The sequence below is a fragment of the Balaenoptera borealis genome (assembly GCF_965194805.1).
Source record: "Balaenoptera borealis genome assembly, chromosome: 15".
Classification (NCBI taxonomy): Eukaryota; Metazoa; Chordata; class Mammalia; order Artiodactyla; family Balaenopteridae; genus Balaenoptera; species Balaenoptera borealis.
In genome coordinates this window covers 26,884,399-26,907,291 of record NC_138871.1, presented here as the reverse complement: position 1 = coordinate 26,907,291, position 22,893 = coordinate 26,884,399, and the positions used below count along the sequence as shown (strand labels likewise).

The 22,893-nt window shown below is 52.6% G+C and overlaps 2 protein-coding genes across 14 annotated transcripts; one reads left to right on the top strand and one right to left on the bottom strand.

Annotated features, from left to right (window-relative positions):
- Positions 1–15: 15 nt before the first annotated feature.
- WDR54 (WD repeat domain 54) lies at positions 16–4,281 on the top strand (the record flags this gene model as incomplete). Of its 7 annotated transcripts, none has more annotated exons than XM_082356594.1 (12): positions 16–117; positions 429–717; positions 885–947; positions 1,348–1,414; positions 1,501–1,554; positions 1,882–2,009; positions 2,437–2,463; positions 2,890–2,990; positions 3,090–3,243; positions 3,444–3,518; positions 3,595–3,722; positions 4,140–4,281. In XM_082356594.1, the coding sequence occupies exons 2-12, from the start codon at positions 496–498 to the stop codon at positions 4,279–4,281; spliced, it is 1,161 nt and encodes a 386-aa protein (XP_082212720.1). In that variant the 5' UTR covers positions 16–117; positions 429–495. The 7 variants fall into 7 exon arrangements, with proteins under 7 accessions (XP_082212720.1, XP_082212722.1, XP_082212719.1 ...); XM_082356596.1 differs by having other exon boundaries at positions 17–117; positions 1,921–2,009; positions 3,090–3,252; XM_082356593.1 differs by having other exon boundaries at positions 17–117; positions 3,090–3,252.
- Positions 3,912–18,759, bottom strand: RTKN (rhotekin; the record flags this gene model as incomplete). Of its 7 annotated transcripts, XM_082356574.1 has the most annotated exons (13): positions 17,001–17,140; positions 16,223–16,644; positions 10,332–10,531; positions 8,496–8,557; positions 8,345–8,398; positions 8,130–8,247; positions 7,700–7,909; positions 6,902–6,996; positions 6,691–6,797; positions 6,326–6,454; positions 5,456–5,624; positions 5,184–5,288; positions 4,270–4,604 (listed from the first exon to the last, which is right to left on the bottom strand). In XM_082356574.1, the coding sequence occupies exons 2-13, from the start codon at positions 16,292–16,294 to the stop codon at positions 4,270–4,272; spliced, it is 1,656 nt and encodes a 551-aa protein (XP_082212700.1). In that variant the 5' UTR covers positions 16,295–16,644; positions 17,001–17,140. The 7 variants fall into 7 exon arrangements, with proteins under 7 accessions (XP_082212704.1, XP_082212700.1, XP_082212699.1 ...); XM_082356578.1 differs by lacking the exon at positions 16,223–16,644 and having other exon boundaries at positions 3,912–4,604; positions 17,001–17,172; XM_082356573.1 differs by lacking the exons at positions 16,223–16,644; positions 17,001–17,140 and adding an exon at positions 18,297–18,753.
- Between the last annotated feature and the right edge of the window lie 4,134 nt (positions 18,760–22,893).

Sequence of the window (22,893 nt, the reverse complement as noted above, 5' to 3'; positions counted from 1 at the left end):
AGCGCGCTGCACGTTTGGGTTGCTCGCCCCACCCAACGGCCGTGCGTACGTGCGTCGTCTCTATGGTGGCGGCGGATTCGGAGGGTCTGGACGCTTCTCGTGTCCGGCAAGCTGCTGGTGTGAACTCTGACCTGGTCCGGGGCTTCGGGGAGCCAGGCCGAGGGAGGAAGGGCCTGGGGGGCTACCCTGCTTCATCCCGCCTTGGCTCGGGCTCTTGGGGCCACTGAGTCCTGGGCCACCGCAGTTCCTCCTCTGGGAACCCCTGTCGCCTCATGACTCAGCCCTAGGGTTCCCCTCGCCTGCTCCACAATACCCTTCCCACGCCATGTGATCCCCCATCACCATCCTCGAGGCCCTCATTCACATCATTACCCAATCTCAGGGGTCTTTCCCAGTGCCTCGTGACAGCACCCACTCCCACCTCCCAGCCCCCACAGGAATCTCCGCTGTCGTCTGTCTTCCGCGCGCCTGTGATTCGGACGTCGCTCCCCAAGGATGTTCCGCCGGGAGCGCTCCATCCCCCTTCGAGGCTCAGCCGCCGCCCTGTGCAACAACCTCAGTGTGCTGCAGCTGCCCGTCCGCAACCTCACACATTTTGGAGTAGTCCATGGACCCAGCGCCCAGCTTCTCAGCGCTGCTCCTGAGGGTGTGCCCTTGGCCCAGCGCCAACTCCAAGCTAAGGAGGGCGCTGGAGTGAGCCCCCCACTTATCACCCAGGTGAGGCGTGGAGTTAGGAGTGGTGTTGCTGAACCCAACCCTAAACCAGTCCTTCCTCTCCAAACCTCAAGGAATAGGCCTTCCCTAACCATCTGAATTTCCACGCTTTTGCGTCCTCATTCCCCTGCTCTGACCACTTCTTCCTACTCTGATTCACCTCCCTCTAGGTCCACTGGTGTGTCCTCCCTTTCCGCGTATTGCTGGTACTCACCTCACATCGAGGAATACAAGTAAGAAGAGGACCTTCCTACCCTCCCCCACTAGAGTCTTCTCAACTTCTCTCCAAGGCCCCTAGACCTTACCCCATTTATTTCTAAACATTTCCAAGCTGTTCAAATGCTTAGCCCCCTCTTCCTTATTTCTCATCTTCATTCCTTCCTTGTTTTCCAGTTCTCAAGTGCCATCTCCAATATCTGCCCTTTTATCAGTTGTATGACCTTGGGCAATTTAGTTAACTTCTCAGAGCCCCAGTGTCCTCCTCTGTTAAATGGAGATAAAAGTAGTGCCTACCTCCCAGGGTGGTTTTGAGGATTAGATGGGTTAAGGCTAACATGAGTAATTGGAGTAGTCAGCACAGAGCTCAGCAAAGGTTAGCTTGGTCATGACCCCATCCTTGCCTTGGTCTTCCAGATGTATGAGTCTGATGGCTCCGTCATGGTCTATTGGCATGCACTGGATGCTGGAGATGCCTCTCTAGGTACCTGCAGGACTGAGTGGGTTGGGGGTAGGGAGTGTTTGCTGGGGCTAGGGGAGACGCTATTTCTAATCATTTTCCCCTCTCAGTGCAGGCTGTGTTTGCCCGAGGAATTGCTGCCAGTGGCCACTTCATCTGTGTGGGTGAGGGGGCCAAGGGCAGGGCATTGGGAGGTGCTGAGGTATAGGGGTATAGCCTTTGGCCAGGAGGATGCCAAAGGTCTGAGGAAATTGTGGAGTGTTAGAGGGAAGGGTGGGAATGAAGGGGGGTGTGAGAGACTCCAAAACGCCATGGCAGGGCTCATAGGGGCAGGGTGGGATAGGAAAAGGGTAGTGAATGTAGGGGTGGGGCTGTTGGAGCAGTGAGAGGTGGGTTTGTTACTAAAGAGTCTGGGATGGAGGGAGTGCTGAGTGTGGTGGCTGGAGACCTGGGAGGATCAGGAAGCCATCAGTGGAGCACTGGTTCTGCAGGAATGTGGTCAGGCCGGGTACTGGTTTTTGACATCCCAGCCAAGGGTCCCAACATTGTACTGAGTGAAGAGCTGGCTGGGCACCAGACACCAGTCACAGACATTGCCACCGAGCCTGCCCAGGGACAGGTGAGTGGATTCCCCCTACTGTTCCAGTGAATCTGGGGGCCTCCCACCTTGGGAGGCAGGGGACCTGGGTTCCAGCCGTGGCTCTGCCACTAAGCAGCTGGATGACTTTGGGCAAATTGCTGCACTTTCCTAGGCTTTAGCAACCTCAGTTCCAGTGATGAAGCCTGAGATACTTTACATTTACATGGCATTTAATAGTTCACTCACACTTTACAATACTGGTGTGAATGGAAGAGTTGGGACAGATGGTTTCTGAGATACTTTCCAGCTCTGACATGTGTGGCTTCCTTCTCTGAACTTGGGTAAGTTCAGGCCCACCTCCAGTGCTACCCTCTCCAGGAAGCCTTCCCCCTATTCCAGCTCCCACTGATCTCCCTTAGCTGAACCCTGAATTGATACTGCCCTCAGACAACTCTTGTCTCCCCAGTTGGATTGTAAACCTCTTGAAAACAGGGTATGTATCTTCTGATTCTATGTTACACTGCATCTGGCACAGAGCTGGGCCCATGGGCTATGTTGGCTGTCTGGGTTTAGGGGTTGTCAAGAGGCCCAGAGTCTAGTCATGACTGTGACTGGCTCACTGCAAGACCTCCAGAAGGTCCTAACACTATGGCCTCAGTTTCATCATCCATCCAATGAGGACAGTTATATACCCTAACACATGGTGTGTGTGTTGGGGTCAGGGTAGGGAGTAAGACTATAAAGAATACAAAGAAAGCATTTTATGCCTCCAGGGGACCCCTCCAGCCAGTGATGGCTTCACATCTCGCCCTTTCCCTGGAGAGGCAAAGATGCAAATACTGCTTCCCTTCCCCTGCTGCCCTGTATACAGGACCCAGCAGGGGAGAAAGGGAAGAGCTGATCCTGCCTTTCCCCTCAGGACTGCGTGGCTGACGTGGTGACAGCAGATGACTCAGGCTTGCTGTGTGTCTGGCGGTCGGGGCCCGAATTCAAATTATTGACCCGAATTCCAGGATTCGGGTAGGTGAGGTGGAAGGGGGCTGAGGCCTTCCTGAGGTAGCTTCCGGGTGGGGAGTAGGCTTGGGTCTGGGAAATCAAAGTAGGGTATCACCCTTGCAGGGTCCCGTGCCCTTCTGTGCAGCTGTGGCAGGGGACCATAGCAGCAGGCTATGGGAACGGGCAAGTGCGTCTGTATGAAGCCAGTACAGGAACTCTACATGTCCAGATCGACGCCCACGCCCGGGCCATCTGTGCCCTGGATCTGGCTCCTGAGGTGGGCAAGGTCAGTCTCCTCCTCTGTCCCTACATACCCTTGTTCCTGGTGCTGGGATGTTGAGAGGGACTCCACAGGCTTATCTCTGCCACTCAGTGCAGCCCCCCCTCAGGCACCTGGACTGGGCTCTACAGCCTATACCAGTCCCCTGTCAGCACGTTCTGACTCCCACTGGTCCTCCCTGCCTTTTTTTTTTATAGCTACTCTCTGCGGCTGAGGACACCTTCGTACACATCTGGAAGCTAAGCAGAAGCCCAGAGGGTGGCTACATTGAGGTGTGTCTTGTAAGGGGAGTGGAATGAGGACCCAAGCATGAGGCAGCAGGCCCTGAGCAGCTCTCTTCTCTCCCAGGTGGAGCACTGTCATGGAGAGTGTGTACCCGACACCCAGGTGTGTGGTGCCCGATTCTGTGATCCCTCAGGCAGCTCCTTTGCTGTGACTGGCTATGACCTCGCTGAGATCCTGAGATTCAGCAGCATGTGAGAGAAAAGCAGCCCTCCGTTTTCTCTGTGGTATTTATAAAGTACCTGCCTCCACCCAGCCCTTGTCTGATTACTCAGTATCAAAGTCATACTTCACAACTAGTGAACTAAGCTCCAGGGATGAGGGGATGTGGCAGGTCCAGACCAAGCCAAGAGGCAACCTGTCCTCAAGAACCAGGTGAAGACTGATGTTAAATAACTTTAATGGTCAACGTGGGAGTCACAAGGGAGGTGCGTTCCCTCCCAGGGCTCTTCAGTGCCATCCTCAAAGCTGGTTAGTGCAGGGAGGTAGGGCAGGGTTGGTTCCAGTTTTCTCCCAGGAAGGGTTTAGGGGGTCCCAGCCAGCCCTGGGAATGACTCCCTCAGCACCATGGCAACCACAGCTTAAAAGGGGCTTCTGCTCCCCCTCCCCAGCCTATCCCCAGTCCAGCAGAGGAAGGGGAGGCCAAGCTGGCCAACCTGCTACAAACAGCGCCGAATCCAGAGCCCAACTGCACACAGATCATCTCCTCTTCCGACCAGATCCTGTTGCCAGCACACCGTCTCACACTGGTGACTGGAGCCAAGTGTGGGGTGGGCCTTTGCTGCAGAGGCCTCTGGACTGTGGGGACCGCTTCGGGGGTAGAGGGGCAACCGAGTGAGAAGCCCCAGGGGAGTGGTCTGGGGGGACAGCATCCAGGGAGAACGTTCGGGGTCTCCCCCAGGGCAGGGAATGGGTCTGGGCTGGGGTTGGGGCCACTGAAGCAGGCGAGCAAGGGCCAGGCAGGGCAGGCTGGTCTGTAAACACTGCTAGCCAGGGTGGGGGCGTCTCCAGCCTCGTGCCCTCCCGCTGGGCCAGGATGTCTGTCACCGCTGCGATGTCATCCAGCGGCTCAATAGCTGTGGCACCGGGAAGGGATTGAGGGGAGGGGGCTAGTCAGAGCTTAGGCCCCAGACCTACTCAGCCCTGAGCATCACCTGTCACTGTAGGAGGAAAACAAAGCCTGGATCTCAGCTGAGATTGCATTATCCTGCAGGAGCAGCCCCTCACTTGGGCCCCCTGGAGTCACAGGTTCTGATAAGACTATGGGATATGGGGTGACAGGGTGGACAGGGAGAGGAGGGTGGGCAGAAGTAGGTGAAGAAGCCAAGAAAGAGGAGGAAAATGAAAGCAGTGCCAGGCAAGTGAAGGGTCAGAGGAAGAGATAGGAATCCGCATGCAGAAAGGGAAACAGAAAAGAAGAAATTACAGGAAAAAAAATCCATGAAATGAATCTGGTTCTATGGGTTTTTGTTTTGAACTTCGGTGGAGGTGGTTTTAAGAAGAGTTGGAGAAGGGAAAGGAATACTGGGTGGGACTTGGGTCCCCAGAGCTCTCCTTAGCCCAAAGTGTGCTTTCTCTCTGTCTCCATTATCTGGGTTCCCTTGAAGCCCCCAGCCCAAATTCCCATCAGGATCCCAGAGTGCACTTTCACTCACCCATCTCATGGTACAAGGACCCCTGCTTGGCCAGTACTTGGGGTGGTTTCCGAGGAGCAGGGGTTTCAATTTTCATTATTTCATCACAGCAGTGCTTCCACTGGCCTGAAGGGAGAGCATTGATTGGGGTGGGTAGGGGGAGGACTGTGAGAGGGCCAGGCTACCCTCTCCCTTGCTACATTCCTTTCCACACAGTCTTGAAATAGAGGCCGTTGGTAAAAATAACGATCCACAGTCCCTCCCGAAGGTTCAATCCAGCCCCCTCCTCTTACTCATGTCAAAGAAAAGCTGCCACAGAGCTTCCATCCAGCTCTGCAGGGCTCCCCGACTCTCTGCCTGAAGGGTGTGTGTCACCTCGTCCTCCCCATACTGGTTACTGATGCTCATGGTGAAGGGCCGGCCCACTGCCTGGTCCAGCTCCCCTGCCCGGACTCGAGTCTCCTGTAGGAGAAAGACAGGATCTGCTTCCACCTTCACCTTGGTCACAGAAGTCAGCAGTGACATCAGGCAGGCTTGGTCATCCCTGCCTTAGAAGGAGGAGCTTGTGGGGCTTTCACGAAGCCCTCTCATTTGCCTCCTACTGACTGGAGTGGAAAGAAATGGCAGGAAAGGAAGGGGATGAGACAGGTCGTCCTTAGGAAAAGAGGAGCAGACGGAGACAGGGAAGGAGGGATTGAGCGAGGCAGGGAAGGCAAGGAGGCAGGCAGGAACAGGAACGCCGAGGCCTGAGGTCCCTCAGTACTTTTATAAAAGTCGGCAGGAATGCTAGCAAAAGGGATAGGAAACAAAGAGGGTCCTTGGACTTGGGTTGGGAGAGAAAACCAGGAAACGGTGAGGGAGATGCAGATTGAATCTGAGGGGAAAGATGGAAGGAGGATGAAAAGTCCTAAACTGGCTATAGAACCCTCTCCGAGACTTGGCAGGGGCTAAGGTTGGTGAGTAGAAGGGACGATCATTTTCCAGTGATGCTGGTTGGGAAGAATATGGTCCCAAAAACCCTTGCCCTGAAGCTGGGTGTGGTGCTGTTTGGAACAGGAGGCTAGCTTTGATCTCTTTGAGGTCTGTGCCCACCCTCCTGGGGCCTGATGGAGAGGCTCCCGAACCCTGCCACCTGGTTGGCTTCACCACCAGGGATTCATCACCTTGTTGATCGCGATAGTAAACAGCGGCTCCTCCCCAGTGTCTGTGTCTTCAGGTTGCCGGTAACAGAAGAGGTTTGTGCCTTTCAAGACTCCATGCACTCGCACCCAGTCCTGCAGCTCCCCAGCTTGCTGCATAAATGACTTAAGGTTTCCTAGGGGAATCACACCCCCAACACCCTTCTTCCCAGCCCCCCACAGAGAAACTGCTCCTTTCTGCCCACCCTCCTGTCTGATCCTCCTCTCGTCTTGCCATGCCCCTCCTTCCTCCACCGAGATCTTGCTTTTTCAATAGTTCTTTGATTCCTCGGTGATCTGGCTCTCCTCTGCCTCCTCCCTGTTCCCTTCCACTCCTCAGGGCCCCTCACCTGCACCTTGAGGATACCACTTGAAGTAGGCTGAGTCATGCAGAAAGGCTGAGCCACCAGACGGCAACACACGCTACCATAAAGGGGCAGCCAGGCGGGGTTCTCCTCTGGGGGAGGAGGAAGTGCAGGGTGAGGGTGGGGAATGTGAAGGGAACCATCCGACGGCCCCTCTTCTCACCATCCAGCATCCCCCACATACACACATACTCACCATGACTGGCGAGGGTCAGGTCATGTGTGCGGAACCCATCTTGCACTGCTGCCAGGGTGAGTGTGGTATGAGCCAAGAGGTGGTAACGAGGACCACTGCAGGACAGAGAAGTGGGCAGCAGCCAAATGAGGGGCACGCTGGATGGCAGGAGCTATAAGCTGAGCAGGCCTGCCCCATTGTTCAGGCTGCCCCACAGAAAACTAGCTTGCCTCCCCCACAGGGGTTGGAACATTTACTGCACTCCTGCTAAGTGCCGGGGCCTGTGCTTTAAATATGTTATCCCACTGTGTTCCCACAACAGCCCTGAGGCAGCTTGAGGCTTAAAGAGGTTAAGATATCTGCCCATAAATATAGCTTAGGTGGTAGAGTTGGAATTTGAATCTATGTCTGTCTCCAAAATAAGCATTCTCTTCATTACCTGGAAGGTTTTCAAACTGCTGCTCAGAGACCCAGTGGTTCCACTAGGTGCCTCCAGGTGCCTGTAGGCAACACCACAGGACCCAGGCTACCCTGCTTCAACCAGGGGCACTCTGTTCTATCCACATAAGATGTGTTTGCTGCTGCCAAAAAGTGATGACCCCAGAGCCTAGCTCTTCCTGCATTCCTATTGGTCTTCTCAGTTGGCTCGGGGTACAAGCCCTGAGGTACAGGCCAGAGTGCCTCCCAGCTGTGTGACCACTGCTTATTCATATCTGTCTGCATGTCCTGGCAGCAGTGCAAAATAGGTTCTGCATGCTCAACACGGCTCAGAGGTCACCTGTGGCCAGCTGAGGGCAGTGGGGGAATACGGGGCCTTACCCAACAGCCGGGGTGGGGAGCAAGATGGGACTGCTCCCTGAGCCCCCAGCTGTCTCCAGTGATGCCCGCACACGCCTCCCCGAGGAGCGGCCCAGGGAGCTGCTGAGTTTGGTGGCAAGCCTCTTGGGGGCTCCAGCCAGGGCCCCCTCCTCTTCCACGCAGGCCCCATACAGCTCCAGCCGCAGTTCGAAGTCTGGCCCTGCCTCGGCACTGTAGGAATATGGGAGGAAGAGAGCACAGGAGGATGGTCTGGGGAAGTCCAGGGAGCGGCGCTGTGGTGGAGGATGGATGACATGCAAGTACAGGACAGCTCCACAGGGAGCCCATCTCCCTTCCTCCCTCTCCTCTTCCTCACCTCCCCTGTAGCTACCTCATCTGAGGATTCGAGCAGAGTAGAGAAAGGAGGGAGCCACAGGGATGAGGTACTCACAAGAGCACGTTGTTCTGAAAGGAGATGTCTGTGAGGGTCCTGTCCACCAGGATCATCTCCGTGTCCTGAATGTGTTCCCCTATCTGCAGCAGCAAGAACACAGCCCAACGGTGCAGGTCTGGGGACAGAGAGCAAAAGTGGTAAAGATGTGCCCCACAGGGACCTCCAATCTCAGGGTCACTCCCTTAAATTTGTCCCACGTGTGTGGAACTCACCGCCTTTGTTCTTGAAATATTCTGTGTCCTTCCACATGAGTGGAATCCGGAGATCTAAGGGGCAGAGGGGTAGGAATAGATGTTGAGATGGGGCAGGAGATCTTATCATTGGGCAAAGAATCCCAACAGCTGGGGTAGTTGTGCTTCTTACCAGAAATGCAGACTTGGCCACGGCAGGGGGAGCGCTCAGCGGGCGGCCCACTGTCAGAAGGCCTGTGGGCAAATCACAATGTCCTAGCCTGGCCTCTTGACACTATTCCCCCTGGCTCTGGTTCCCAAAGGCTCTAGGACCCCCCTGGCCCAGGACCCAGCTGCCAGGTCCCAGCCAGGCTGACATGGCAGGGCTGAAGGACTGTTAGGGAGAGTTGTCAATTGAACCCAGAAGGTTGCTGGGCTTGGGAATGTTAGAGGCTCTTAGCTCACACGCACAGTACAAGCTCAGGCCACCCCCTGCACAAGCACCCTTCCTGACCACCTCCCCAGACTCCTGCCAGGGAGAAGTGGGGCTTGAGGACACAGGTGCCCACAGAGAGAGACTCCCTTTTAAGGACTCTTCTCCATTAACCCCCAGGCTTGGAGGAGTTTGCAGGCTTTCTTTTTAACAACAAAGGAGGCTGCTTGTCTCCACCATCTCATCACTTCAATAAAGGAGGGTACTGGATCAGTCAGAAAATCAAGAACCCAAGTAGGGAACATTTGTGTTCCATTTACTGCAAATCTCTCTCCATCCTCCCCCTCAGCTTTGATTTCTCCTCTACCCCTCTGGCTAGATGGGCGGAACCTTCCCAGTGCCCCAAGTTCCCCAGTCCCCCCACTGCAGGGGGGAACATCCGGCCTTCCTCCCCTCCCCGCCCATCATTAGGACTCACCGAGCATGTGTCCCTCTCCTAAGGTGATGGCCAGCTTATCCATACTAATTTATAATTCATTAAAATGAAATTAGTGACTTAGCCTTAAACTAAATGATGTGGCATTGATGGCAATGTGTTTAGCTGCCAGGGACTTGGGGTGCACCTCAGATCACACTGTATGGGCTGTGTGGGGACTTGGGCAGGGCAGAGCCTGTCAGTGGCCGCCTCTTAAGAGACAGCAAACTCACAGTAGAAGGTGTCCCCATGCCTGCTTGCTCTTCGTTTAACTTTATGGAGCAGCCTTCCCCTGGTGTCTTCATGGGTGAACTCTGGAGGCCTCCTGGCAACCTCTCCTTGTGTCAGCCTTCATGGATGAGCTGGGATGACACTATGTCGGTGAGGGGCCTGGACCTTCTCCCCACTCAGCCTTGTGGGATCAAGCAGGTTACTTTGCCAGAAGCCAATTTTCCAAATGACCAGTTCACCAAAAATGGTCAGTTCTCAGAATGATCAATTTGCCAAATATTTTCTCCCACATTTTAGTTTTACCAGAGCATCGCCTCAACCATTTCACTACGGATTTGTCAGATTAGCAGAGTCTAATGCCAGTGTAGGTTGTGGTTCACATCCAAGAGTTGAGTCCTTTTAGTGCACAATCTAATTTATGTGAATGGGTAGGCTTTCCCTTAAATTTTTTTTTATTATTATTTCTTTCCCCAATCCCTGACTGTAATGAGGCAAACCCCAGGTACAATGAACTATTGTCAGTTACAGTAAATTGGTCATTTAGCAAATTGGCCATTTGGTGAACCAGCTATGAGAAAATTAGCTTTCCAGAAGCCAGCCAGCCAGACTCATCAGATCACAGGCAGGGCTTAGCAAATTAGCACTTTTGCATTACTACTCCTCAGACTGCCAGCCTTTCACCAGATACACTGGCTTTCCTGAGCCAGTGTCTTGCGACTCACTAGTGCACCTCTGGGCAGCACACTGCGGTGGTAAAACACCAAGGTGTCTTCTAGGCCCCTGGTAAGTCTTCACCAGGAAGTCATCTTCAGGGTGCTCCATACTCCATACTCCATAAACACACACACTGCGCCTCTACGCCCATAAAGCCTCGCCTCCCCCTTGCTCACCGCCGGCCTGTCTTCCTCAGCACCTGCGCCTCCTTGCGCCGCTGCAGCTCGCCCATGTAGCTGAGGATGCGGCTGTTGCACACCAGCAGGCTCTTGGTGGCCTCCAGAGCCTGCTCTCGCTGGGAGCAGGCCGCCAGCAGCTTGCAGGCCCCTTCCCTCATCCGGATCTCATGGTCTAGCTTTCTTTGCAACTCTGTGTCCTAGCCAGAGTGGGGATAAGGATGAGAAGGAAATGTCAATTGGGGGACAGGTTGAAGCACCCTTCATTCCCAAGTGGACTGTGGTCCACAAGAAACTGACAAGAAACTTATGTTTCAGGCAACTAAAAGGCAAGGGTTGAGTCTCAACCTCAGCAGCCCACAAATAACCAGAGAGGCTTTGTTAAAATTTATACTCCCTCTGGGAGTATAAATTTTTTCAGCCTCTTTTGAGCGCAATTTGGAAAAATCTGTAAAAACTACAAATTCACATATCCTTTGATCCAGCTATCCAACATCTAGGAGTTTATCCTACAGATACAGTTACACTTGTGGGCAGAGCCATATTCATTGCAGCATCATTTTATAACACCAAGATTAAAAGTCCTTCAATAGGGCATTGGTTAAATAAGTTATAGCACATCTATACCATGGAATATGGACTATTGCAGACATTAAAGAGTAAGGTAGACATGTGTGCAAAAATGAAGCAATCTTCAAAATATATGAAGTGAGAAAAGAAAGAACAGTATTACAGCATGCTACCATTTGTGCACGATATATATATATATATATATGCATATACATATCCATAGACATGCATAAAATAGTAGTGGCTGTGGGGCTGGGAGCCAGGAATGGAAAATCAATTTATGATACTTTATATATATGCTTCTTTACTACTGTACCATTGGAAATTGTGTTACCTTTTAAAAACTTAAATCTTCTGAGTTAAAAAAAATAATAAATTATGAGACCCCACCTCAGAGTAGCAGAATAAGAATCTCTAAGAGTGGGGCATGTGCATTTTTTGGAAAATTCCCCAAGTGACTCTGAGGTGCAGCCCAGGCTGAGAACTACCACCTAAAGGGAATGGCCACAGATAGTAAAGGCCATCCTGGCTTACCCCAAAGACTCAAGTGATGAGAGAGGACATTTAGTTGGCAAGGGGTCAGTGGAGAAGGAGCATACCACCTACAGTGTTCATCCATGCTGCACAGAGTGCAGTACACACCCCAAATTTGGGAACCTGCCACCCGCTGGCCCTCTGAGTCTGGGAGGTAAGGACAGAGGCAAGGAATGGGGATGGGAAGACAGGTGAAGCAGGTCAGGAGTGAGTAGGCACTTAGCACAATACCCAATGCACAGCATATGGTATGCATGGGGGCAGGGTGCTTATTTTAATGATGCTACTTCAGCCCAGTAGCATTCACCCAATAACGCTGGAGCATCCCGGTGCTGTCCAAAGCTCCATATTTGAAATCCAGCTGGGAGGTGAGAGATGCAGACATTAATGACTGCTCCATAAGTGCCATGTCATGGCACAAACACGCTCACAGGAAACAGACCCTATTTGTTTCTGGCTGAGGTGATGGGGAAGGCTTCAGAGAAGAGGTGGAAGACTAACACTATTACAGCGTACAAATCAGAAGGTAAGCCAAGTGGAGTCACAGGTTGGAAGAGGAGGATGAATGTGACTGCACAAAACCAAAACCTGTCTTCTCCCTCACACCAGCTCTTTTCCACACTCTGTGCCCTTGCTTCTTTCCCGATGACTCCAGCCTTCAAGTCTCCAAGACCTCAACACCCTAAATTCCTGCTTCCGGGAATTGCCTTGCCCAGTCTCCCTGCTGATTCTTCCTTCCCTACTTGGGCTAGGCCAGACTTTTCATCACGTCTCACCTCATCTCATCACCCTCACTATCCACATTTCCCTTCCTGACCCTTCAGAAACAGGCCAACCGGGTACCTACGCCCCCTCCACCAGGAAGCCCTCTCAGACTACACAGCTGCCCCCACCCCCACCATGACTGCCTGCACCAGGGTCCCACCTCTGCTACGGTTTGCTGCTTGCCAACCCCCATCCCATTCTGCATCTAGCTTCTACCACAAACGCCCCCAAACAGGTGAGGGGGGCGGGGCCGAGAAGCGTCCGCAGGCCCCCTCCTGACTAGCCTTTTGGTCCCGGCTCCAGCACTCTCGGATTCTTCCCTAGCCCTGTCCATTGCACGTGCGGCGCAACGCAGGCACTGTGCCCGGTCCGGGGAGCCGCCCCGCCCGCAGCGAACGCCGATGACATCATCTACCAACTGCCGCGAGAGCGGCCGAGGGGCTCCGGGACTCAGGCGGTCCCTCAGACCCTCTGTGCGCCTGGCCCGGTTAGGCTCCGGATGGTGCTAACCACAGAGACCTAGTCGCGGAGGGACGGTACCTCCGGGAGCACCGGCCTCACTCTAGAAAGGGCTCCAGGCTCCGGAGCTGCCGGAGGCCAGGGGGCCCCTCCGGGTTGCAGTTGCCCTCCAAGATGACTCCTGGCCCGGGAGCATGCGGGAGGGGGATAGTGTATACATCGGAATAACTGGGGCTGCAGAGAAGTCGCTGTATCCAGCCTGGATGAGTCGGACTGGGGGCGCAGACACCCTGGCTACCACTCTACCCCCATGCACTCGGGTCCGAATCCATTCTCCCACGGCCCTCGGTGGAGAGTGCCATAGAAATCTCCCACCCTTTGGGCAGAGCATCTCGGGAATCCTGACGCAGGCTCTGGATCCCGGGGCTTCACCCCCATCTCCGTACCTCAGGTATAGCTCCATGTCGCCCCCCTCCCCACCCACACACCCTCTCTTCCCAAGCCGGCAGTACTTTCACCAGACTCCCCTGGGAAAGAGCCCTAAGCTGGACTCCGCTCAGGGCCCAAGGGGCTGAAGGAGGCTGGGTCATGGGCAGAAGCCCCAGCACACATTAGGCCCTCTCTGGACATCCTTTCCAGTTCCTCCCACTCCCTTCTGTCTCTGACTTCCCTCTCTGCTTCTCATCACCTTATGTTCCCTTTAGAATCTCCACCAGGGCTAAGTTCAAATCCTGGCTTAGGAACTTGACTAGCCATGAGAACTTAACCTCTGGAGCCTCTGTTTGTAAACTGGGGGTGGCAGGGCGTGGTAATTCCACCTCCTACTGTTTGAGGATTAAATGGGAAAGTCTAACCCCTACCTGGGCCCAGCACTCCCACCTTCCCTTTACTTTCAGCTTAAATTGTCTCCTCCAGAAAGTCTTCCTGAATTTACACTTCCATGACTACCTCTCTTGCTAATTCCTGAAACATCAATGGGATGGGGGTTGGGGAACTGCTGAGCTTCCTGGAGAAAGAACACAGCACCCTCAACCAACCCAAGACTGAATGAGAGATGATCAAAGTGAAATCTAAGCCCCCTCCTCTTCCCCAGAACTTGGGCAGAGCTCCTATGAAGAAAAATTACATGGAGGGGGAGGCATGCAGAATTCGAACATTTAAATACCTAGACCAGCCATGGCCAATAAGATCTTCTGCGATGATGGAAATGTTCAGTACCCATCTAGCACATGAAATGTGGCTAGAGTAATTAAGGGACTAAATTTTTTATTTTATTTCATTTTAATTAACTAAATTTTAAATTTAAATAGCCACATGTAACTAGTAACATGGACAGTGCAGAGGACTAGGGATGGCAAATAGGTTTTATCTCATATGCCAACACAGGACAATATGTAGTGTCAGAGTCCCAATGGGATCCTTGGGCACCTTTCTCCATTTTAGAAAAAGATGATCCTCTCCAGGCAAACAAATTAGATAAAGGTGTCGCCTCCTCACACCACCTGAAACCAGGCCAGGACTCCTGCCACTATGCAGTGCCCTTATGAAAGACACAACCTGCATAATTTATGCCAAGGTTGAGCTGAGAAAGATTGTGAGGCCATGCGTGGATTTGTTGGTGAAGACTGCCATGATTGACTAGTAATGTCTATCATGATCTAAGGAGTGGGGACCCGGTTGAGGGTGCAAACACATGTGCAATAAATTCCCCTTCTGAGCTAGACTCTCTACTCTCCTGCCTCTGACCTCCCTTAGCAGCAACCCCCTGCCTGGTTCAGGCAGTCATTTCCACAGCTTCCTCTCTCTTCCCCATCTCAGTAAATGACCACATCACCCTGTTGCTTAGCCACACACCTGAGAATCATCCTGGAGCCCTCTCTTGGCTGCACCCTCATGTCCAGTACATCAGCAAGCCCTGTCAGATCTACCACCATCATCTGAAATCCACCCCCTTCTCCCTATCCCCACCATGAGCATTTAATCCACACCACCAGGTTCACTCCCCTAAGGCTATAACGACCTCCTAACTGGTGGTCTTCTGCTATTCATCTGGCCAACCCTTCTCCCTCCCACCCCCCACCCCTGCCTAGCCTATTCCTTTCAAACACAACAGCCATCATTTTAAAACATTAGATAAGTTGTCCCCCTGCTTAAAACCCTTCCACGAGCCAACATCACACTTAGAGTAAAATCTAAATGCCTTGTCATGGCCTACAAAGCCCTGCATAATCTGGCTCCCACACATCAGCTCGACCCCAGCTATTATGTTCCAGCCCCACTGGCTCTCCTTCTTCCGCAAACATATTACCATCATCCTCATTTAAGAGCCTTTTGCCCTTACTATGCCCTCGGTCTGGAAAGCCCTTCCTCCCATCTTTATATATCTTCATATCCTTCTGGTCACAGCTCAAAGAGCTCACAGAGGCCTTCCCTGACTCCTACATCTAATGCTGCCCCCCCTACCCGATTTTTATTACACCCCCCCTGTATGTTTTCATCATAATTTCACTACGTGAGATTATTTGTTTGCATGCTTCTTGTCTGTTCCCCCAGTAGAATGGACCTTTCCTGTTTTGTTCACTGAGGTATCCCAAGATCTAGAAAGAAGCTGACATATAGTAGGTGTTCAATAAATGTGATTAAGAATAAATAAATGAGGGACATCCCCGGCAGTCCAGTGGTTAAGACTCTGCCTTCCAATGCAGGAGGCGTGGGTTCGATCCCTGGTCGGGGAACTAAGATTGCACGTGCTGTGTGGTGCGCCCAAAAACTAAAAAAAAAAAAAAAAAGGACTTCCCAGTTGGCGCAGTAGTTAAGAATCCGCCTGCCTATGCAGGGGACACGGGTTCAAGCCCTGGTTAGGGAAGATCCCACATGCCGCAGAGCAACTAAGCCCGTGCACCACAACTGCTGAGCCTGCGCTCTGGAGCCTGTGTGCCACAGCTACTGAAGCCTGCATGCCTAGAGCCCGTGCTCCGCAACAAGAGAAGCCACAGCAATGAGAAAAGCCTGTGCACCGCAATGACGAGTAACCCCCCACTCGCCGCAACTAGAGAAAGCCAGCGAGCAGCAACAAAGACCCAATGCAGCCAAAAATTAATTAACTAACTAATTTTTAAAAAATAAAATAAATCTATTAAAAAAAAAAAAAGAATAAACAGGTCCTTGCCATCTTCAGGGCCACAGAATCCTTACATCCTGCCCTAGAGTCCTCTTCGCCTTCTCTGGTAAGGCCATCTCCTTCCTGTAAACCTGTCTCACATTGAACTCCCCTCTTCTTCACATACCTAAAAGGAGCCCTCAGCCCCAGAACACACATCCACACCAACCCACAGAGCTTCCAGAAATAGGTGTGAAGACCCTGTGGCCAACACAATACTCTACTTGGCAGAACTGAACCTGGGTCCACACGTAGCACCCAACGAAGGGCTTACAGAACCACCTATCCCTCTCCCCACTTGGAGTAGGCTCCGCTCTCCCTGCTCAGCCCCAGCAGGAAAGGGCTGAGCAGAGATGGGCTGGGATGCTGTGGAGGAGGTGCACTCCAGGGGTGGGGGCGTTACCTCCAGGCTGAGCGCCATCTGCCGGATGTAGAGCATATTCAGGTCCTCCAGGATGTGCAATCTGTCCTGCATCTCTGTGCCCCCCAGGTGCCCCTTCCCTTGTTGACCCCTCAGAAGGGTGGGGCGAGCAAGCACCACGCTGCCCCACAATTCCTCCCGCTGCTCCCCTGGTCTTGAAAGAGGTGGGCAGTTCTTGGACAGAGGGCAGAGGCAGCCCCTGTCCCTCTTGCGCTCCCGTTAGACCCCTCTGGCTGACAAACTTTCCTTGCCTACCGCTGTTCCAGGGCCCTGATGGGAGCCAGGCATGGAGGGAAAGGAAAGCGAGGTGAGGATGAGCAGGGTCCCCGGAGAGGAGGCCAGCTGCAGAGGGGACTCTGGGCACAGAGTGTCCAGTCTTGCTTTGGTGGCAGCTGTTCTCCCAGCTGTGGAAGAAAAAGGCTCTTTCATTCCGACTCTGGCCCCTCCCCAGCCCCCGCCCACATCCCTGGCCTGGTGGACAGAGAATCTGTGTGCGGTAGGGTGTGAGGGGCAGGCACAACTGGAAGGGGGCAGGGAGGGGACACTTCATGCAGGTTCTACAGAGTCGTGGGGTTTGTCAGGAGGTTGCTTTCTGAAAGGGGTTCTGGCTTAGTTTGAGGAAGAAGAAGGATAACGGTGAGGACCTGATTGAGTAAGCCCAGGGAGTGGGACAGAGGGGTAAATGCGGCCCAACCCCCAGGGCCACCTCTTCCAACTTGGGGCCCCCATCCCGCCCGCCCCACCCTGGGTTCACAATTACCTCGCTTTTCCAGCAGAAGGGAGGAGACGGAGGGAGAAAGGCAGGGGTGTGCCTAGCTGCTGCTGCCCCCGCTCCCCTCTGCGGGCCCCTTCCCTTCCAGACAGGAAACCAGCCCCGATTCCCAGCCAGCTGCAGCTTTGCCACCCCCCTCCACCCCAGGCCCACGGAGTCACACACCGCTCCGCCGGGTCCCAGCGGCTCCGCCCCGGCTCCTCCGCTACGGCCCCCAGAAGGCCGGGCTTATCCCGGGGGCGGCCCCAGCTCACAGGCCCCTCCTCCGGGTCCCTGGGCCTCGCCCCTCACTCCCCTACACTGGCCCCACGCGGCGTTGCTTATGCGGGACCCGACAGAGGTCCTCTCCCCGAGGCCCACTAGCTTCTAAGTCAGCGAAGGCCCGGGACACTGGGACACGGGTGTGAAAGAGCCTTTGTTCTGGGCAGGCTGTAGGGTAAAGTGCAGAAGCCAGGCCTGGAATCCCGGCAGGGAGGGGTGAGGAAGGCCCTCTCACTTAACCCTTTCCAGGCCAAGCAGGAAAGGAGAGCTGACCTTGGGGATAGCCTCTGCTGTAGCTACGCGCCCTCTCAGCCCTAGCTCAGCCCCACATCTTTCAGACCCTCCTGAGCCTCTTTAGGGAGGTACAGGTAAGGCTCAGACCTGAGCAACGTGGAGAGTGGTGGGCCGAGGAGGCAATTGTAGAGGCTGGACTCCTCTTAGGCCCCAGGAAAGGAGGCTGAAAGTTTGAGTGCGGGAAATAATCCCAACTCTTTAATAAGGAACCCCCTCACTCCCGATTCTCCCAGCCAGAGAGAAGCAGTTGGGGAGGGTTTCAGCGAAGGGAGCAGACCTGGTCGAGAAGTCAGGATTGATGATGGAGGCTGTCCCAGACGGTTGAGACAGGTTGTGGGATGCGGCTGGAGCCCAGGGAAGGAGCGGGCGCCCAGGCCAGGAGTCTGTTAGAGCCCGCCTGGTTGCACACCGCCCTTTGCTCCGGGGTGCCGGGAAGGACCGGGGTAAGGCACATTTTGGGAATCGAGCCTAGGGCCCCTTATATTGAAGCCAACCCGAGGTTTGTCCAGGCGGAGGCAAATCATCCCAACTGGGCCAGGTAATGTCTGGGGTGGCACGGTACGATTAACGTGCAGACGGTCCGCGCCTGACTTTTTAAGTCAACAACCACTAGTTTGTACCAGACCCGCGGCGTCTCCGCCCCTCGGCGCGCGCGGGCGGGGCGGGAGGCCCAGGCGGCCCGGGCTGCGGGAGCCCGGGGAGGGGAAGGCAGGGACGCGGGTCTCTCACCTCCGGTGGGTCGCAGAAGAGGCTGAGTCGGAAGCGGCCGCGTTTGAACTCCATCTCCAGGGCGGAGCCCCTGGCCACGGTGACCCGGCTCCGGTGGTTTCGGGAGAACATGCTGGCGGTCCCACGCCTTTGCCTGCCCTCTGCACTCCCCGCGCCGCCCGGCCCTGCCTTGTCTCGTAGGTTTCTGTCCCTCTACTGCCGCCAGCTAGTCCGGCCGGGAATCTCCCACGGCCCGGTTCCCAAACTCCGCCCCCGGAGACGACACCTGGGCCTGGCAGGGCGCGGCACGCTCTCCCTCCACTCCAGCCCCCCGCCCCCGCCAAAGGCCCTGCCCACCGGGCCAGTCCCGGGCCCCAAGCAGGCCTGGCCCGACAGCCGGGGCACCCTACAACTCGCGAGCACCGCGGGGTCGCGTCATCCCTTCCTGCCCGGGCAGCCAGCGCCTCACCTGGGCAAGGGGCGGGCCCAGAGAAGCCCCGCCCCCCTGCCGCCCCCACTCGGCTAGCCAGACTCCCGGCGCGCGGAAAATCCCGAGGCCCAGGGATCGCCGAGAGGCACACAGCCCGGCCTTGGGATGGCGCCCAGTCTCACCTCCAAGCAGCTTCTGAGGCGACTGTTTCAACTTCCTACAGTCCCAAACGTCCTTTCTTCGTCCCCCTCCCCACTAAAGCTCCCCTCCGTACCTAGTGGCCGCAATTCACGTGTCTGGTAACCCTGTTCTGTTACTTACTAACCGTGGATCCTTGGCTCTGTCACTGAACTTTCTGAGCTTCAGTTTTCTTACTTGTGCAATGGGGATACAGTAAATACCTCCACTCCTCAGGTCGCTATGAGGATTACATACGAGAATGAGTGTAAAATGCCCAGCATAGTGCCTGGCACAAGACAAGCACCCCGTAAGTGGAGCTATGAAAAAAAGGATCAGGTGCAGCACCTTTGTGCCCTTGGATGGGGCAGCAGCGACCTCAGCTCCCTGGACCCAGACTTTAAGTGCCTTAAGAGGGTGAGGATATCTGTGACCTCAAATGGGCTCTCAGCTGTTTTGCTGGGTGGCTGAGACAGGGTTAGGATTCACAGCTTCTGCAGAAAAAGGGGCCACCCCCAGCCTCCTGGGACAGAAGGAAATGGCAGAGGATTAGCTTGCTGACCATGCATGAGGAGTTTTCTGGGGACTTATGAACTTACTGGGGAGAACTCGAGAGAGAGTGGGGCTCCTTCACAGCCAGAGCCAGAGAAATACCAGCCTATAGCTTTAGACAGTCCAGGTTAGAACTGCTCTGCTATGCCAAATTACTCAACATTCTTTTAGAAAACCTAACTTAAAATTACTTTGGCAAAAGGGGAAATTTATGGCTTAAGGAACAATAATGTCCAGGGGTCAGGCTTTAGTTGTGGCTTGACCCAGGCATTCAGCGTCACAAGGATTCCGTCCTTCTCCTTCATCTGGCTCTATTTTCCTCCATGTTAGCTTCACTCTCCACAGCATAACAAGATTGTTGCCAAAAATTCTGGGTCTATAATATTTTCAGACTTAAATTCAGCAGAAAAGGGAGCATCTGTTTCCTGAAGCTCCTACACATGTCTGGGATTCACTATGGGCCATTTGGGATGATTTAACCATCTCAAACTAATCACTGTAGGCAGAGGGGTGGCCAGACCTGAACCAATCACTGTGGCTAAGGAGGATTCTATTTGCCAGTTGGCCAGGCCTAGGTCACTTCCCACTCCTGGAAACCAAATGGAACTCAGTGAGCTGGGAGAGAGATGGGGGAGGAAGATGTGGTTTCTGAAAGACTGTTTCAGGTACTACTACCAGAAGGTGAGGGAATGGATGCTGGACAGGAAAAACAACAAACATCCTTGACATACAAAAGTGTACATGGAGAAGGGAGTTCTTCTGTCAGTAGGAAAGGAAGATCAAAAGATTTTATAAATCTGTGGCCTCTGAGATAAACCTCAAAGAGGAGTGAGGGGAAAGGAAAGGCATTGTTTCTGAATTTCGTCAAATATCTATTGTCACTCCTCTAAACTGTAAGCTCCCCAGGGAGGGAGAGCCTGTCTTGTGCACTGCTTTATGCTCAGTGCCTGGCACATAGGAAGTACTCAATAAACCATCAGTTGAAGTAAATGAACAAATGAGATGCCTAAAGAAAGCATACAGATTTGAGAGTGCTTGACTGGGATGAGCCATGCTGTTGGACTAAAATTGTTCATTTCGAATGTTTGGCTTTTAGCAGCAGAATGCTTTTTTCTCCAAACGAAATCTCACCTGAAACATGTGAAATATAATCAGAGCTGCTGTGATAGAAGCAGGGGCTGGAGCCCCACGTCTTGTCCTCTCCAGAGGCCCTCAGCTGCACGCGGGGACACACACACACACACACACACACACACACACACACACACCTGTGGGACATGGGCCCTAAGGAAGGGTTTAAAAACCCCTGACAAGAGCTGGAGGAATGGAAGGCATTTGGAAAGGAAGTAGAGCTCAAATCCTGCCAGAGAATTTGCACTCGATGTGACTGAAGATTTTGGGAAAGGAGTGACACAACCAAAGTTATATTTTAGAGATCATAGTCTGGCATCCATTTGCATAAATCATTTGGAGGAGGTTGTGACTGGAGTTTGGGAAGCCAGCTTACACTGTTCTCAACCAATGGTAGAGAAACAAGGGCCAAAGTTTCTGTGGAGTTATTATTTTTTAATTAAATTCTTATTTGAAAACACACATACAGTTTTTTAAAACAAACTTTATTCTACCACTTAAAAAATAATACAAAGTAAAGAATAAATGAACAAAAGCACACTTTCCCCACCATCAGAGAAAAACACTGAGACAGCCTGGTACCATGGCATGCAGATGCCTTACACTGGTTTGTGAGAGACAATTGCTGAATTTTCTGGAATTGTGCATTCCAGCTGTTAAACACAGCTTTAATTAATAATTGAATCATAAAAACTCACAACTAAATAAATTATATTAAAGCAAAGGTGATAAAACTCAAAACTCATCACTTCCTAATTATTTTACTGCATTTTCCCATTATCCCTTGAGGTTGTTTACATCTATAGTGTCCGTATGGTTGAAATGCTATGTCATGGTGTGCTACTACATGTCTTGCCAACACTGTGCTCAGTAATGAAATTGGCCATGGTGGACTCCCACAACAGAAATAGGCGAACACTGTAAACCAGGGCTATTTTTTTTCCCTGGGGAGATTTCGTTAAATATTTACCCACAGACCACTTGTTCACTGCATAATATTTCCAAATTTTTCCTTTTCTTACATCTGTATCTCTCTCTCCCCAACTATGAAGTAGATATTTGGGAAGGGCTTATTAGCCACCCAGTATTCAAATTATCTTCCTATTTCTACACAGACCCCTACTGTGGACAACTCTGGTAGGCTGAGGCTCTACCCTCTTTATGGCAGCTGGAGAAGGACATTCATCCTCCCTCCCGCTTCTTCACAGCCCATGGGTAGGCAGTTGGCCTAAGCCAACCAACTGGAATGCTACCAACTGGACTTTGAATCTTGAAAGAGTGAGAACAAGACCCAGGGAGAATTCATGAGGAGTGGCTGGCTCTGCTAGCAGGGAAATCCTCATCAGCAGGTTCCTGTGGTGAGACTTTGGTGTGGCCTCAGCATAACCTCAGCCATATGTCCCTAATGCTTGGCCTCCCAAGTGTTCCCACCCCTTATCCAGGGAGAATACAAGATGAACCTGAAACATTTTGTAGTGCTGGGAAGTAAAGTGCTAAAGGAATGATGGAGATGTGTCAGAAGGACACAGAAGTCATCTTAAAGAAATGCCCACTGACCAAATCTGGGACAAATTTAAGCATCAAAATAAATAATAGATTACAACTCATTGAATGAAACAGGAATCTATACCGATACAAATAAATACATATGAAACTGAATGTAAGGAGAAAAGAAATCTTCACTTCACCATAGAATGCCAACTAACACATGTCGATGGAATAACGGGAGTAGAATACCACTTGGCAATTATTAAGGTAGAACTGATTCATACAATATTCATCAATGGCTATTAAGCCTGGTGGGTGGAAGTTTGATATAGGGGACAGGATATCAGAGTAGTTTCAGAGTATTTCTCCAGAAAATACTCATTAACTACAAAGTAGAAAATGGTGACTTTGTCTAGTGGTTAGGACTTGGCGCTTTCATTGCTGGGGCCTGAGTTTGATCCCAGGTTGGGGAACTAAGATCCTGAAAGCCACACAACATGGCCAAATAAAAAAATTAAAAAACAAATAAGAAAAAAAGAAATGGTGACTTTACACTGGAGAAAACTGGCAGACACCACCTTGAGCAGGTGATCAAGTTTAGCATCATCAGTGGTGGGATAAGCTGACGTCATGTGCCCCCTGATGTGATACACTGAGAAGAACACAGCATAATATTTTTTGAGTAGTACTCCTGCCAAGAATTTAAGAGTCTTGACTTGAAGAAAAACCAGATGGATCCAGGTTGAGGGACATACCACAGAATCAAAGGCCTATACTTTTTAAAATTGTAAAGGTCACAAAGGATAGGGAAAGAGTGAGGAAATGTTCTAGCAGATTAAA